This window comes from Dromaius novaehollandiae, chromosome 24, assembly GCF_036370855.1.
Source record: "Dromaius novaehollandiae isolate bDroNov1 chromosome 24, bDroNov1.hap1, whole genome shotgun sequence".
NCBI lineage: Eukaryota > Metazoa > Chordata > Aves > Casuariiformes > Dromaiidae > Dromaius > Dromaius novaehollandiae.
In genome coordinates, this window is record NC_088121.1 from 6,508,426 (window position 1) to 6,525,991 (window position 17,566).

General features: G+C 43.6%; 1 protein-coding gene across 1 annotated transcript; it reads right to left on the reverse strand.

The window, feature by feature from the left end:
- Positions 1-1,150: 1,150 nt before the first annotated feature.
- On the reverse strand, positions 1,151-17,496 carry EXOSC10 (exosome component 10). The gene is made up of 25 exons (XM_064525597.1): positions 17,252-17,496; positions 16,581-16,717; positions 15,999-16,122; positions 15,397-15,501; positions 14,873-15,038; positions 13,971-14,082; positions 13,610-13,685; positions 13,338-13,448; positions 12,765-12,908; positions 12,250-12,440; positions 11,376-11,532; positions 10,613-10,761; positions 10,247-10,297; positions 9,374-9,485; positions 8,678-8,728; positions 8,042-8,120; positions 7,752-7,873; positions 7,341-7,436; positions 6,643-6,717; positions 6,062-6,149; positions 5,071-5,144; positions 4,300-4,468; positions 3,754-3,815; positions 1,909-1,985; positions 1,151-1,339 (listed from the first exon to the last, which is right to left on the reverse strand). The coding sequence occupies exons 1-25, from the start codon at positions 17,483-17,485 to the stop codon at positions 1,309-1,311; spliced, it is 2,793 nt and encodes a 930-aa protein (XP_064381667.1). The 5' UTR covers positions 17,486-17,496; the 3' UTR covers positions 1,151-1,308.
- Between the last annotated feature and the right edge of the window lie 70 nt (positions 17,497-17,566).

A 17,566-nucleotide genomic window follows, 5' to 3' on the forward strand; every position in this document is an offset into this window, starting at 1 on the left:
GATGCTGCTTGACTGACTGTGTTCATACTAAGATACCTAAGGAGGAAAAAACCCTCCTCCGTTCCTTCCACTGCCTACTCCCTTGAAATACAGGAAAAGACTGAAAAAAGAAAAATGTCACAATCAAGGTCTTCAGCTTGGGAATGCAGAGGGAAGTTTTTGCCAGTACCCACTTAGCCCTTGCACCTGGGCTGGCAGTCAGAAAATCAATTCTCTCATCATCAAAACAGGTGAGCGTCGAACAGAAAAGCTTTACACAAAAACACAAACCACAGAGCAAAGACGAGGCCTTAGGAAAGGGAGCAACATCAAGTGGTCTGAACAGCAACCAGGAACCCAGGACACAGCTCTGCCACTGATTTAACATGGCTTCAGCAAAGTCACACCAGCCCCCACCTTATGTGCTCCCAGCTGTACAAAGGTAACATTGGTTACCTCTTCCGCAGGAGCGTTACCAGCCTTCGGTTGTCAGCATTTAGAGTAGGTGTGGAAATCCTTGAATCAGATTTTGGGCTGGTACTCTGTCTACAAAGACTTCAGGTTTGCTCATGCTGGACATTTAAAACCATGAAGTGTCAGTAACAGCTGTACTGAGATTGAGCTGCAGCGCAGAACCTCACTAGCTTTCCCCAGCTCAGCACTGACCTGTGTTTTTGCCTTCTACCTAATCATATTGCTTTCACTCTGTATCACTATGGTAAAACAGTAACTACTGCTCTCCAATTCAAAAAGTACCTGAACTCTTCTCTTTTTCTTAAAATAAAATCTTTCCTTAAAAATACACAAATACTGCCTTGAAAACTCATTTTCTGTATTACCTTGTCTTGTAAAAGATGAGCTGCGTAGTTCAATTTGTAAGCAAGGTCTAACATAAGAGACACAGCTCGGCCTTATTTCCTCCTCTGGAGTGCTGCGGTTTGAGTCGCATCTACAGAATCTCTCGTTATTTTTGTACTGGCTTTAGAGATGCCAAGAGGTTTCTCCATACACCGCTGACACGCTGGTTCTGAACTTCATGCAGCTCCAGGCAGTAAGAAGTTTAACCTAACTGGACTTGAGGACACAGGGTAAACTTTCAAAATTAGGAAAAAATGCAACATTGTGAGTACAATTAGGAAAAGCACTGTGAACATAATAAAAGCCAAACCAATTAAGATGTTTTTCCTTCTGGAAAAGAAGCATTTTAATGGGTTTAAAAAGATTTCTGTACAAAAACTGCGCAATGACTGATGTTTGCCTTCCCATGGTGACAATAGTTCTGACTGTTGTTTTGTTCAGCAGCAACTCCCACAGGTCTCATAACAAGGACTATCTCTTTGGCCAGTGGTGCCTGGAGCCCCTGCAAAAGAGTTACAGAAAGAGTTTCATTCTAAATTCACTCTTAAGATTAAAAACCTATGATAGATTACAATGATTCTATTAAGCAAGAGTCACGATGCAGAACCTCCCTCCCACCAACACAATATTGCTCTTTTATGACTAAATAATTCACAAGAATCAAGCCTGGGAAGCTACAAACTGAGTATTTTCAGAATACAAATGTTCATATCGGCCAAAACCGTCTTCCTCCCAAGCAAGACCGTATTCTCCCCACCTCTACCTATCTTTGTGGCCAAAGAAAGTGACTCCCACATCTATGAACTCAAGCTTTTACCTCAGGATTTCAAGCTTTACACCCAGAATTGTCTTTAATTATATTAATCCTGACTAAGCTTTTTATTTTTTCCTCTCCTTTTGTTCCTGTAAGCTGACGTCTAGCTACACAGTGTTACACAACTCCTTCACATTAAATGTGCGCTTAAGCTCCCACAGCAGTAAAGGACAATTGCTGTGCTCTGCCCATGGCTCCAGGGGACCTGAGTCAAAACGGTCCATCACAGCGCTGCTGCGAGGAGGCTGACAACACACCTATCAGCTTTCCCTGCCAGGTAGGACATGCTTCGGTTTCCAGCCGACTGTTGAAATTTGTTAGCTCCAGCAAATTTCTGCATGAAAGAAAAAAAAAAAACACATCAATGAGGTCGCTGCCAAATACAATATATTCCATGTGATACATGTCCTGTCAGATCCCTCCTACTTGAAGGAGCACTTGCTCATTTACACGCTGAGCTTTATGTTTGAGGATGTTCTTCATATGCCCTTGCACTGAATGCACCTGAATGACAAATTCTGTTCTACTGAGCTAACTTACAATATTTGAGCCACGATTTTTCACTGACAACAAATCTTACCCATTCAGACAGAGGGATCAGTACAGGTTTAAAACCTTGCTCTCCCAAATTCACCATTAGGTTGCTTTTCTCTGAAACAAGTTTCCACTGACATGGTGAAGGGATTACACAGGAAGCTGCATTTCCCACAGCATCAGGCATAAACTTGTTCAGCTTCCAAAATACCATTTTTAGTGAGTATCTCTGAGGTTCCCTGGTACCGTTTGCCCTTCCGTTAAACAAGCAGGAGGGAGTGTGCAAGAAGGAGGCGGTAATGCAAGGAACCAGCATGAGAACTTTATTTACGCTTGTGCGCCTGAGCAGTTCATGCACGAGCACCCATTAGCTCATGCCTGAACACCCAGTTGCGCCACGCAGGAGCGCCCAAATAGCTCACGCGCGAGTGTTGTGCGGGCTGTACGCAGTGGGTTTAGGTAGCCAGGGGCTGCAGGGATGACCTGTGGTGGGGGTAGGCCGCAGACTGCCCCGTGCCAGTGAAAGCCACTTCCAGCCAGCTCTGAAGGAGGTGCAACATCCCACTGCACGCCAGCAACATCAGCCTGGCAGAGGAGCACGTGGTGCCCTGGCTCAGATTTCAGAAAGAGTGGCAGCCATGAGGAGAGGAGATGCATGAGGAGACAGGAAAGGAGACACGTGGGGAAATGCTGGAGAAGATGCGTGGGGGTGAGACATCTGAGGAGAGTGCGACCGGAGATGCGCTTGAGGAAGGAGGCGCTCAGTGCCCGAGGGGCGTGCTTCTGACGCACGGCGGCCCGTCGGCAACCCATGCCGACAGGGACAGCCCCGAGGGATCGCGGCCCCCGGGTAGCCCAAGCCAGACCAGCAACAGGAAGCACGGAGGAGCGGCAGGCAGAAACCAGCCCAACCTCCTGACCACCCACCCAGCACCTCACTGTGTGTGTAACCTGTGCCAAAACAAGCGACAAGACTAGGAAGGGGGAAGATAGGTTAATGGCTTAAGTTGAGCCTGGGGAAGAGGGAGGAAAGGTGTTTCCCTACGTGACTGTTTATATTTTCTTTTTTTTCCTCAATACCAAATCAGTGATTAGAAGTTTGTGTTAATTAGCAATAAATTAAATTAAGTAAAAATTCCCTATATCAAGACAGTTTTGCTCATGACAGTAATTGGTGGTGAATGTGGGAAACATCTGGACCTGCTGTGGCTTGGAGTAGCTGGAGTGATTTTGACACTCCAAAAGGAGCTTTGAGTTTGGTTTTGGGAATTTGTGCTGTTGTGTTGTGGTGTAAGTGATGCGCCCATTTTGTAGGGGGTGTAGGTGCAAAGTGTGAGTAAACAGCTGGGAAATGAAGAGTCCAAGGGGACCTGAGAAAGCTCATCCCAGATGGGAAGTGGCTGTAATGCAAGGTATGAGCTTGTGACTGGAAGCTGCACCTCAGTACCAAATGGCTGTTAGGGTACACTCTGCAGATCCAGAAAGTCCTCTGTCTTCCCCAGCGAGTCCCCAGGTGGGTACACGCTATCATCTACATTTCTGTTTCTTGTTTTATAATGCATCCTTACCTTGCCTGTGTAGGCCTGCTTGGCAGGGTCAAATTGGGGCGACTGCTTGGATTTGCTGCTTCCTAAGGGTGAGAAGAGAGAAGTTGTCACTGAAAATCCCCAGAAAAAACCAGTACGTTCAGTGGCACTCCTCTGATAAGGGAAGTTTCACTGTAGTCTCCCATGCTGAAAACAAGAACAGCCTCTGAAGGGCAGAAAAACCTTTTGAATAGATGCTTATTACACAGGAGTCAAATCTCCTTTGCTTCCTAACTCCTTGTGTCCAGGTAAACAAATGACTCTCTTCTGCAGACAGAAGAGCCAGACAATGTATCTACAAAGTAACCCCCTCCAGGCTGTTTCAGGATTTTGTTTCTAAGTCAGAAAAGGGAAGATAAACTGCCCATTCACCAGGTTAACTTCTTTTAATCTTTCCTCCAGCAGGGTAAATGCATTATAACAGTTTGTACTGCACTGGCATCTACATTTGCACACAGCCTTCTCAGGGCTCAGCCCAGCAGTATTTTCTACAGTCTGCAGCACTCTAGCAGGAGATCCAGATCTTACCCGCAAACACTTTGAAGTTGGACTTGCTGTAATCAAAGGGGGTGAACTGCTTTGGTGCTTCCAGCTCCTCTGGTTGCTGGGAGGCTTTTGGCCGTTTCTTCTCTTGTTTTGGCAACTCCGTTCCTGTTTCACTTATGACTCTCTCCCTCTTCTTATTAGCTTGTTCCTGCTGTGAAAGCAACCCGCAGAATGGAAACAGGACAAGTTCAGGAGAGGGGAATGAAACATCTCTGCGTAGGCATGAACACCAGCATGCAAATGAATTGCCTGGCTAACCTGGGCGCCAGTGACAGCTATTGCCTGCAGCAACACTAGAGCAGGGAGAGAGATCTGTTTTCTTTGGGCCTACATTGCCTTTTTCTCATAGCAGTGACTTTTCAGATAAAAAAGCAAAGCTGACATTTCACGAGATACTAGAGGCTGAGATATGCTGTAGACCCACAGGCAGATTTGGGGGGAACCTAGGAAAGTGAGGAAGAAGGAAATACAGCAGGAAAAATCATTCTCTTCCAAAGATATGGAGGGATGTGAAGATTTGCACAGCAGACTTGGGTGTTACAATCAGTAGGGGCTTGTTGCTACACACAGGGCCAGAACCACTGAAAGATTCCTATGAACAGATCTGTCAGACCGTCCAGGTCACCCGAAATCAGCTGCCTTCAACTTGGGCAGCATGTCAGTGTTACCGGGGCTCAGGGTTTCGTTGTGAACTACGTTAAAGAGGTCAAAAGATGCAAAGACTAGCAGGAAGCAGGGAATTCAATGACATACCGCAGCTTGCTGACGAACAGACACAATGTTTTCTGTTGCCTCTTTATACACCTTCTGTGCCTGGTCACGAGCAGCTAGGGAAATAAACAAGCATTACTGTAAAAAGCAAGAGCACATTAGCCATAAGCTTAAAAAAAGTATGCAAATTAGGTTGTAGCAAGTCTCATAAACTGAACACAGTACAATCTCTGTCAAACAATCTCATCCATCAAGAAATTCATCATCTAGGGATGACTGGAAAACAACCCATCTGCATTGAGAAAAGCAAGCTAACCAAAACAATAATTTCTTGGGGCCTTGTAGATTCATGTGAAACATCCCAACACTCAAGCTCTAGCCTTCAGAGTTCATTAATCATTTCTACCTTGATGAGGGAGTTGGAAAGAGACAGCCTGGAATACCTGAAATTAAGCTGACTGGTCTTATCAGCAACATGCGACTGTTGAACAAGGGACTGAGACGCACGGGCAGAGCTGTGTGTCAGAATACGCAGCATCGGTCTACAGGGTAGCTGGTTCTGCTCCTTCATTAATCCCTTAGCTTCAACAGCAGTTGACGTCAGTCAGTTGGAAATATAAAAAGGACTGTGCTGGTCTGCCAAACCCAGGGGGACCATCTGGTGAGAACACAACTGTGTGCTGCATAAGGCCAATATTAGCACTCCGAGCTGCAAGGACTGTCGCACACGTTTACAGCTACAGTCCTGCTCTCTTCCTCTCTGCAGAGAAGCATCCAAGGCTGCCATGGAAGCTCTGACATGAAAGATAAATACTTTGCACTGCATATCATTCAATGCTGGTCACAGAAACAAGCTAGAAAAGAATTCAACTGCCTCCAAAAAGGATTTTGCTTAGCATGAGTCTTGGATAGAGAGACTATCATGAAGATACTGCAAGTGTGTATGTTCAAAGAAGAGAAGGTTCAAGGGCTTTACAAAGGCCACAACTCAAAATAAAACTAAATGCAGTGAGAAGGGGAAGACTGGCACTACCTGACTGCTGGGCTGCTTTCTTTTTGGTCTCATCCTTGGACTCCTTCTGTACTTGTGCCTGACTCATCAACTTCCATCGATTGCTGATCTGCAATGAAAAAAATTACCTTGGATCACTTTATTTGAAGTTTTGTGGCAAAAGAGAGTTTATAAACTTGCTACCACATGCTAGCCTTCATTAAGAGTACAAAAGATCAAATTGGATTGTAAAAGAGATTAAGATCTGCTGCACCTGGTAAAACAAAACCATGTGCTTTAAAAATTCTGAGCCACAACCAAGCCCAGTGAGAACCAAGGCAGATATAGACTTCAGCTGTAGTTTATAGCTTTGACATATGGGGAATATACAATGGAATGTCTCCTCTCACTGGATCTCAGGAGGACATGAATGCTGTAAAAACAATGAACTAGAGATTCAGAAACATGTCAGGTTTCTCAAAACTTATCTTCTTTTTCCAAGGAGAAATAAGAATCTATGGGTGAAAAAAAAATCCCCTATGTTCCTGAGGATCCCAAAGGAAAATAATCTACTTGTTTGTTTCTTTCATAGTACTTGGCAGGAAACTTTGCATGAGTCTTACTTCATAAATTTTTGATGATGGGTCAAACTTTGCAGACTGTGAGACATAGGCAGGATTCTGTTCTGAAGGTAAGTACTGTAGAGAGAGAAAAAAAAAACCATTTTGCTTTAAACACAGCATGTCACATTAGTGCTTATCAGCTCACAGCTAAAATGCTACTTAAAATGTGCCAAATCAAAAAGCTCATACTAAAAAACGCTCTACAGAAGGATCTTTTAGAAAAAGAAAAAATTACTCAGCCTAAGGCCAACAGAAATGTTCAAGAAAAAAAAAATCCACTATGAAAGCAATTGTTTTGATATTACTTCCTAACAGGCTTCCACTCCAAATCTGTAATAAAGTATTCTCTTGTTCTTCTGATTTATTAGAAGAATAAAATGAGCTTACTAATTTTAGCCATAAAGCAGAGATGAAAATGTGATGCGAATTAAAAATCAAACTTGATAAAAAAAAATCGGTAAGAGAAGTCCATTTACTACATAGAAACACATAGAAACCTAAGAAGTTGCTCAAGACACTTTGGAAACAACTCCACATGCATGTGCTTTGCAAGGAGGAAAATCTCTCGACTCCAGTAAAAGAGCGGTAGCTGATGTTATATCAAGATCTTTCAGACACGCCTGGAAAAACAGCTCAGAGCATCCTCTGCACTAGGTGGTTTGCCAGTGCCATGACAAATAGGTATTGAGAGGTTTTACCATTCTAAATGGATTTTCGAAGGACTCCATTATGCGCTGAGCTTTCTGCTGTGCAGTGGTTAAAACCTTCTCATTCCCTTCATCTTCATCACATTCCTAAAAAAAAAAACCCAAACAAAAAAACCCCCACAAGCACGGGGAAGAAACATTAATCACTTTCGGTTTTGACTACTCTCATTACTCGCATGTTATTTTTCATTTTATCTGAAACCCCCTTGATGGCAGTGACTCCCTAGAGAGGACTGATTAACTTGCTGGCCTCCTAAACTAGTCCTCTTGGTTATGCCATATGCTTGACAGAAAGCCAGTACATTTTCAATGCTTGTTCCCACCTTGCTACTTCTGTAAAGCACTATTACACTGTTTTATGAGATTAATAAATATGTTTTCTAATACAGACATGTTGCTTACACTGAATATGCTGACAGTGGCAGTAGCAACAAGGCATGTTGACTCTGGCTGAACACCTTGAATATGCATTGTCCCCTCGCCGTCTGAAAAGAGACAGCCATGTTGCAAAATTGGCGCAGGTTCTGCATGAAAAGGAAAATGAGATTAAATTTTTATTAAATATTTGTACACTGTACTGCTCTTTTGTGTAATGAGATTTTACTGTTAGTTTCATCAGCACTGCTTATTTCCACACATCGAAGCCACACTATGTCATTACTAGCGCAGTTTTGAAGTTAAGTCCAAATTACCCAAGGCAGAGTTGTTCTGAAAATCATCCGTAGGAATCCGGGAACTGTCATGAGGTCCAAAAAAGGTATTCTCCAGCCTCTGCAGAGAAAGCCAAATTATAAATACCATTAATATACTACCCTATGAATGTGTAGGTGTTTTTACGTACTGCAGGGATGCATTAATGAAAACTTAGGTGAAAGGATAAAATTCAGAGACCAAATATTCTTATATAGCTCAACTACCAAAGCAGACTGCATCTGGCATCAAAACGGTATCTGTGCAAACATCCGCTGGCTAATGGAGATGTTTTACTTCATAAGCACAAGGAAAATAAACGAGATAGCCATAGAAACTCATCTGAAACTTCCCTTCTTATAGATCAGTCAATATAGACTAACACACATGAAACTGTCTAGCAGCTAGAGTGTTTGCTGATGAAGCCTCAAGTGCTATTATCTTGGTGGCTTTTAAAATACCAATTTACAGCTGGTAATGTTACCAGTCTTCTAGCACAGAACATTAAGCTAAAGGGGAGAGACCTGTAAAATGGAAGAGAACAAACAATTTACAGAAGCTAGAATTTTTCTGCAATTGTTTCTGACTTTAAGGCTTAACACATTAGGTAAAAAAAAAAACCATTAGGTATACAGTACCTCAGAGGTGGATAGAGGTGCTCTCTTCTTGACTGCCAAAGCAATCTCAGACTAGAATGGGAAGAGGGAAATAAGTCAATTAAAGAAAATCTTTGAAGCACCTGCCCCAGTTCTTCTAGGTAGTCTTCTTTATCAATGTTTTCCGTAAGCTAGCAGTGTAATACAGTCGCATTCTTTCTTCTTCCACTGCATTGTCTGCATATGGATGTATTTAAACAGCTCACATAGTAAGGACAAGTTCATGCTCAGAAATGGTTTTGTTTCACTAAAGGAGGAGGACTATATATTAATATAAGCATGCTGATGACAGTTCATCTAATGAATTTCTTAATGGGATGTTTTTTTGCTTCACTATAGCTGAAAAAGGTTTATGAATCCACTCATATGGCCAACAAATTCCACACGGTCCAGTTGTTCCTCACACGTGATATACAATGTAGGGATATGCCTCTGTACAGACAACTGCACTCTGGGCAAGTGGAGTCTGTTCTTTTACTGCTTTAGTTCTCCAGGGAACTACACTGCATGTAAGCCAGGAGGCATCAAAAAACAGGCAAGAAAAAGTTGCTACATATCTTTCCGCTCCCCTACAGAACACTGCAAACCTCAGCATCATCACAGGTCACCATTTGGCTCCAGGACCTGGCTCATAGAAAGCAAGTGATGAGTCTCTCATGTGCCAAGAGCCACTCCTACCTTGAGAAGAGGCATCTCTCGGGCCTGCTGAATGAGAAGATGCAATTCATTAATCTGCTGGCGAACTAGTGGTGGGACTGGATTACAGCAAGCAATGATGCCCTGGGGTTCTCTAAAAAGAGATGAGAAAAATTCAGTGTGCTAAATTTATGGATGATATGTTAAGCATTTGCATTCAAAGGATGTACAACCAGATATAACCACAGACCTGACCGTGACAAAATAAGGCAAAACAGATTAATCTGTCACTGTTTATTCTCTGTGACGAAAAATTCTTCTGTACCAGATTTGTGCATATAAGGAGAAACCATTAACTCAGCTGTCCTCTCATTCATCTTTTCTGTGGTCTGTCTGTCCCACCTTCATTTCATTCCTTGTTTGCTATTCATATGCAGAAGCACAGCCCAGCAGTGGACTTGCATTTAAAGATGCATTTTTACTATTCTTAGGTATAGATGTTAGGTGGTGAGTGTAAAGTGTTTGAGAAAATGTACAAATCGGGTTGCTGAAAGAAATCTGCTCCTACTCAACTCTCTTTAAGAACTGAACAAACAAATAAACATTTTGAGGGGAAATCAACCCACTGTGGCTTTGCAGTACTGTAGGAATCTCAGGCGGTATGTGTGACACATAGCAATGCATAGGAATGCTTTTTATCAGTGGAATAAAATCACAGAGAGATGTATCCCAGAAGAAGATGGAGGCTTCTGAAGGAGTACTGCAATGTATTTCTCTCACAAACTGAAGAACTCCAGGGAAAAGCTATACTGACAACTGGAAGGAATGGACCAAATGCGTAAGTGATTATATACTAGGAAACTCTTTGTTGGATATCAAAATCATATGAGACTATTCAAGGGTCAAACAACTTACTTGGGCAACTCCTCCGCTATCTTCAGTAGCATGTGATTTGGTAGCACATATCTACAACACAAAGAGGCGGTGTGAATGTAACAGAATGTTAAAAACTTTTAAAAATACCTTTAAAATGTACTGGTTTGTCACGGTTACAAGTTCTGAACTGACAAAATCAGTTAAGAAGAAATTAAGCAGGGCTGATCTGGAAACCCATGAGAATTTGCTGCTAATGTACAGGACTTGTGTTCTGAAGTGCAAAAAGCAGCCCGAGATAGAACAGTAATTATTACAGGTTACAGAGTGTTTCCTCCTCAGGGGAGAAACACAGTCTGACAGGCTCAGTTAAGTATTAAGCCAGTGTCTGTAACAAATGCTGCCTACCCTGTACTTTCATCCTCTTGACGCGCCATCTTGTCCCTCCAGGCAAACAGCAACCTAAATGCTGCTAGCTGCTGTGTGTTGAGGTGCTTCTTCTGCCTTCTGTAGAGCTCAAGGTAGGACTCATCTGAAAAGAGGGGCTTGATGTATTTCTGGACAGAAAAAAGGAAGACTGGTGATCAGTATCAGTGTTGTGCTTTCTGGGTTGCCTTGCTTCATTGAAACAGAGCATTTCACACAGACGTAAGGGCAATGAACAGACTGTAGAATAACGTGGCTTGGAGTTTTACCCTAAACTGTAGGGCCTTCCCCTGAAAAATACGCATCTTGTCCATTTGGAGAGGAAAAAACCCACAAGCAATTTCAGGAGCAGCCTGAGACGTATAGTATCTTCCAGCTTTACTGCATTAGACAGCACCCACATTATTTTCCACAGAGCACAACATATCTATCTCATGATGCAACTCCAGTGAGGCTTTGAATGTCCAACAGAACTGGAAATGTGACATCCATCTGCAGAAACGCACACCTGAAAGCATCAACAGGCCAAGGAGCACCAGCATTCGAGAAACAGCAAGAGGGCATCTGAACCCCAGGATTTTAGTTAGTGAAAGAAGTGACTGCACACAAATGAGTTTGTAAAACTGTTTTCAGACACACAAATAGAAAAAGTGTATTTACATAGCAGATATGAAACGGTCAAAGGACTTTCTGTCCTAGCGAGCCCATACTATGATCCAGATAATCCAACGAGATGAAGCTTTACCTTCAGGCAGATGTCCCTGCTGCGTTGCCACACAATCTGCAGTTGAGTGGGCTGTTCGTTTCCTCTTTCCCACAGTGCCTCCCTCACTTTATCATAGATGTAGAGCAAGTAGTGAGTGTCATCGCGGGCATACTGAATCATTTCTTCTGGCAAAGGGCTAGAACAAGAGCCACAATTAGACTGACACGTTTCAATTGCCCTGCCAAACCAGCATTTTCCTTTTGGGGGTCACACTAGGGCAAATGGCATCTAAACCCCACTAAGAACTAATACAGAAATTCTTCTGTTTCCTTCCAGAAGGATTTTGTTTGGCAACAGCAGTGACACCCTCCATTCAGGTGACATTTTGTTCGCATGTGAGACAGCAGGATTGCTGTGCAGCTAATAATCACATAGCGGAAGTGCCTCCTATGCTATCGTCACAACTTCTCCTATGCAGAGCCTACATAAAATACACCTGACATTTTGTGGTCTGCAGTGTCCATCTCCAGACCCCAGCTCACTCTTCTATCAGTGTAGTACTCTACCTAGCGTAGGTGACTGAATGCTTTTGTGGGGACTCTACTGTAGCCAGATACTGACTTTCTCCATACTACTGCAGTGATTACATGCTGCTCCTGCTAGTTAAGTGAGCTGCCAGCAGCTTTGCAGTGATCTACCCTCTCTGCTCTTCCCAAGAAGAGTCAGTTCCTAAAGAAACATGGGGAAGTGCAACAATAATAAAAGCACAGACAAGCAAATGCTGTGCTCGTTCACTTTGGGACCAACCTGTAACTGTGGGGCTTCTAACTAGAAAGACGCTCTTGCTCTAACAATACAAACAAGGCTAAATGCTACCATTTAGCTGCAGACCATTCAAGGAGTCAGTTTTTACCGTATCCGCCAGTCAGCCAGCTGGTACTGCTTGTCAGCATCCACATTGCAATACAGCTTTAGCAAATGGTCCAAAGAGTGCTTGCCAAGGTTGAGGAGGCGAGCGGCTTGGTGAGTATCAAACATGTTCACCAAGTACAGACCAAAGTCTTTTTGCAGCCATTCCACATCTGAATCAGCACCGTGAAGGACCTTGCAAAGCAACACAATCAAATGCATCAGAGAACACCAGTGACGTGAAGAACATCTCTAACTCCAGGCCTGCAGCGCTATGGCTTCATATTCATGTTTCTAGAAACAGATTTCTTTCCTCTCTGTTCCTCATTGTTATATACAGAACTACTAAATGATTGCACTTGGGCAGTAACTCCCCATACACATTACTGAAACAGGCACATGAACGAATTGTAATGAAAACAGGGCCAAGAAACCAAAACGGAGCATATGAGTATGCTTTAGACTACAATAAAGCTTACACTAAAAAAATTTCAAATTATGGTTAATTTATCAGCTGACCTTCACAATTGCCGGGTCTGTGAAGGTCTCATTGAGAATGTTCATGTCACTGCGTAGCTCCAGTGTATCAATAATGAAGTCTTCTGTTCGGGTGGAAATCTGCATGAGACACGTCAAGCCCAGGAAGCTCCTATAGGAATGGTGCTGAAAAAGACAGAAGAGAGATGTTATCCAGAATGCATTACAGAAGTAATTTTATAAAGCAAAGAACACCCCAAATGGAGGAAGAAAAAGTAACAGAGAGCTTCTTGAAGCAAGATAATCAGATAAACAAGTTTTCTTGTGCAGTCACTAACATGACAGAGAGCATCAAGGGAGGAATTAAAGAACAAATTTGGTGTGAAGCGTGTAGTAATTCATATGATAGGAAAACTTATAATATTGCCCACAGTATGATTCAGCCTTCTAGGTAACATCTGGCAGGTCAGGGTCATGATTTAAATCCATGTAAGAAAGTATGTTATAAAAAGAAGGAGAATGAGAAAAGACTACAAAACAGTAGAAAAATATAGTAGCCTCCTAGGTGCTAACAGTACACATATAACTTTAAAACAGAAAAGGTAAATTGATTACCTCTAAGTCCAGGGCAAATTCTTTACAGTTCATAAGCTTCTCATTTAGTTCTACCAGCTCATCCAGTGTGCTGACAAAATGGCACGGTGTTTCCTTGATGGGCCTGTACATCTGGCAAACCAAATTATTATTATTACCAGTACTGCCTTCCCCCAAATTGCGTCCTTTGTCAATCCCCCACCCATCCAACACACACTCCAACTCTGAAATTCGTCAGGCAGGTTCTGCTGTAAACTCAATGCATCTGCTACTAAATTAATGTGGACACCAACCTGGAATTCTGGTTTCTTGAGAACTCCATCTGGTGGAGAAAAATGCTCCAGCTCATACTGGTAAGGGTGAGCAAACCTGCAGAAATTAGGAAAACAGGCACACGCTAAATTTCAGTCAACTTCATGAAGCCAGAGCCTTTGAGAGCTATGGCAGTTTCCATACTGACTAGAAACTTTGTCTCTTGTTAAGTGTAGGTTTAAAATAACTACAGATGCCTAAAGCAAGTCACACATAACGCAGCGTGCAGACACAAACACATGCAGAGCCGCTACACATGAACACCATCAGCACAAAGGGACCATACAAGTGCATGTTCACCAACGGCACTCCAAGCACCTTGCTGTCAGTTTAATTTCTTACATGTCCTGTTCAGTTTGCTGTGTCCTCTGCTGGTGAATGAAGTCTGCCAAAGCAGCTGGTACATCCAAGTCTTCAGGGCGCTCCTTTCGTTCCCGTCCGCTTTTTGTAAGGGCTGAATAACCAATATGGAACAACTGGACTGGGTCCCACACAAGTTCTCAGCCCACTATTCTCTCCCCTCCACCCACCACAGGACTCTATTACAATCATTAAGTATCAAAAAATCTTAACAAGTCAGACCTGCAGACCTTTTGCTGTCAGCAAGATTTCTGTCTCATGTGACAACTTGGCTCTAAGTATTTTCAGTATGTTGTTAATCAAGATGCAAGGTAATTCTGCACAAGAGCTTGGAAGGAGATTGCTCTGGTTTCAGAAAAATCTTTCTATCATTCCCAGGTATCTACCACCGCATCAGTGCGGACTAAAAATGAATCATCAGTGGCAGAATGACAAGTTGCCAAGACGGGGATGTTTCACCGGCAGCTTTGATAAAGCAGCCAAAGCCAAGCTAGGTCCAACCATACGCCTGCCCCCATGCACACGTGCTCATTAGAAAGATTACAGCCCATCTTCGAAGCTAGCCAGACTTATAGACTAGTCAGCACTACTTCTGCTGTCAGAGGGACTCTCGTCAAGGATGTCTGATGGTGGCAAAGAAGAGTAGCAGAACATCTGTTCGGGACAGATTATTTTCAGTACATCATTGAGAAGATACTGTATGCTGACTGATCCTTACGGTGCATGTACTTAAACTATTAATAGAGTCACACTACACCTAAAAGGTCAATGTCTTTTTCTGCTGTTATTTGTTCTTACATCCAGTGATTTCACTTCTGGATTGTGAGGTCAGATTTACGCTAAATATTTTCAGTAATTTACCCAGCAAAAATTAAATCTCTTACCTTCAGGCAAAGGTTTCAGAGCATTTGGCTTAATAAAAAGTTTAGGTACAAAGGGTGTGTTGGAATTGTCGATCTTTTCCCGAAACTTAAGCTGCGGTCGAGAGATATTCTTGGCGTGAAGCAATCGGAAGGTTTCAGACTTTGTTCTCTTGTGGTATTCTCCCCCCTGTTAAAAAACAAAACGCACAAGTAAAACTCACGTCACTTCACGGCTGTTCAGAGTATCTTTTACTCAGACTAATCGAACGTTCAGAGGAATAGAAGTTCTCTAAACTAAGATCCTGAATTCATACGAAAGGGTAAGAGGATGGTTGTTGTGCGCATGAAACTGAAATGACAAGTCAAAGCACACAGAATCCAGAATTAGGTTTGAATAAAGAGGAAAAAAAAAAAAAAAGAGGGAGTTGGCACAGCTATAAAATCTGAGGGAACGCTTCAGTACAGAACTCCACTGGAAACACTGAAGTGTCAACGCTGGGAAAAATGCTCAAGATAACACAGCAAACTGAGCACAGAGGCCTCACCTTGCGGTTCCAGCTGGAAATGATTGTCTGTGGGAGCTGCAACCCAGCAGGGAGGACAGGCTGCTGATTTTTGTTCACTCCTGCTGCTTCATCCAATAAAATACCCTAAGTTCCAGAAAAGGAATTGGTGAAAACCAAACATCTGTTAAATCACTGTACTCAGTCATTCTAGTCAGAATGAATAAAGAAAAACACACAGATGCCTCCACAGCCATTTCCTCTCAATTCTGTTTAATATGACACAGCCAAATGTGAGGACAGTATGTGAACGTTAGGGGTTAGGAAGAGTTTCTTCAGAGAAGCAACTCTATGACTTCAGAGAGCTGCTATTAGGTTATAAGATTTTTGTTCCAAACTGCATTTAGTTTTCTCACAGGTCACAAATTCCCTTCCTCCCCTTTGGGCCATGACCAACTGCTCAGCTGCTATGAACACAAAACGATACACTGCTCTAGCACGTGGAAACATTTTTAAATACAAAGGAAATGCTGAGAAAACATTAAGCAGAACTGTGACGTACCGTCACCAGAATTCTTATAACGAACAAAACTTGTGGCAGCTGAATAGTTTATAACAACAGCACGCAGGAATAATTTGCTTACCACTCTTTCAAGAATGACATCATTCGAGTCAACCAGCATATCAAATTTATCTTCCAGCTCTGTCACTTTTTTGCGATCTTTGATGTGGCTGCGGCAGCCGTGGTATTGCATCACCTTGCTCATGCTTCCAAGAGAAGAGCACAGTGATTAGCGATAAAAAGGCAGGCACAGTGAACACTAAACTGTCCAACTATCTTCAACTTCCTACATCTCGGAATTTTGAAAATAAACCAAATGCAATACCTACAGATAATGTTGTGTGAGCAATGAATATAATAAGCACCTGTATAGTGCTAACTGCACTATTAATTTCTTAGAAATCTCATAGCTTTCTCAACAGACGGCCAATGAATTTTACATTGGCCTCTGCTCCACAGTTTTTTAATCCAAGTCATTATGAAGTGTCCTTTGGAAACTTGTTACTTAAAGTGTAAATTGCTAGAAAAATAGCTATAAGCTAGGTACATGGAATACAATATCTACTTATCTGTAGTTACTCTGGAGTTTCCAATAAAGGGTACTAGTCCCTGTTTTGGACTGGAAGCTACTAGAAAAGGCACAGAGATGCCAGCGCGCCCTTACCAGTGAAGGAGCCTGTCTCCTTGTGTTTCACAATAGGCCCGAAATCCAGGGAAGCTCCGGTAGAAGTCATACTCGTCGCCAGGCTGAGGAAGCCCATTGGATGCCTTGGTCGCAGCCACCACCGTGCCAAGCGCGTACTGGGCAAGAGAGACCACGCCATTAGTGTTTTTCCAGACAGCTTCTTCCTTTACCCAGGACAGCGTTTAATAGCACATTGTCTGAACTGCATAGTTAATTCTAACATATAACATACATGTAATTCTATACACATATAAACATACAAAACATATAACATAAATTATGTTATATAAATTATTGCAATATATAGAGTATAGAGTATATAGAGAGTACTTTATATATGTAGCATATAAATTATATAAAATAAGTAAACAGAATTCTAACATATAACGTTATCGGGGTTTTTAGAATTAGCAGGTTTACAGTCATTTAGCCAACGTGACCTATTGAAAACTGCGCGGGGGGTTTCTTGGGGGCGGGCGGGCACCTGAAGCAGGAGCCCCGTAGGAACTACAGCTCCCAGCAGGCCTCGCGGCGCGCAGCGCCCACCGGGGCGCCCGCCGCCGCTCCCTCGCCGTGCCGCTCGCAAGGCACGCCGGGAGCGGTAGTGCGCGACGCCCGCCCCGCTCCCGCTCCCCCCCCCCGCCGCGCACCTTAACGAAGGCGTCGGCGTCGCCGAGTCCGGGCAGCCCCGCCGCCGCGCTGCCCCCCGCCGGCTCCGCGGGCCGCCCCGCCGTTTCATCGCGCCTCTCCTCCGCCGCGGGGCTCCCCGTCGCCGCGCTGCCGCTCCCCCCGCCGACGGCGGCCGCCATGTTGCTCCCGGAGCCACGCGACGCCGGGCCGCTCTCGCGAGAGCTCGGCGCCGAGGCGAGGGGGCGGCGGCGCATGCGCAGAGGCAGGCACCGCCCGTGGGACCCGCCCCGCGTGGGACCCGCCTCTCTTACCGCACGGGCACCTCCCGCGCTCCC

What these genes read in the sequence shown, in the direction of transcription:
- EXOSC10 (XM_064525597.1), bottom strand. Translation starts at nt 17,485, where the DNA reads ATGCGCCGCCGCCCCCTCGCCTCGGCGCCGAGCTCTCGCGAGAGCGGC. An exon ending in ATGTCATTCTTGAAAGAGTG is followed by an intron (nt 15,502 to 15,998) that starts GTAAGCAAATTA and finishes TCTGGAACTTAG; the next exon opens with GGTATTTTATTGGATGAAGC. An exon ending in CAACTTCAAAGTGTTTGCGG is followed by an intron (nt 3,816 to 4,299) that starts GTAAGATCTGGA and finishes TCTCACCCTTAG; the next exon opens with GAAGCAGCAAATCCAAGCAG.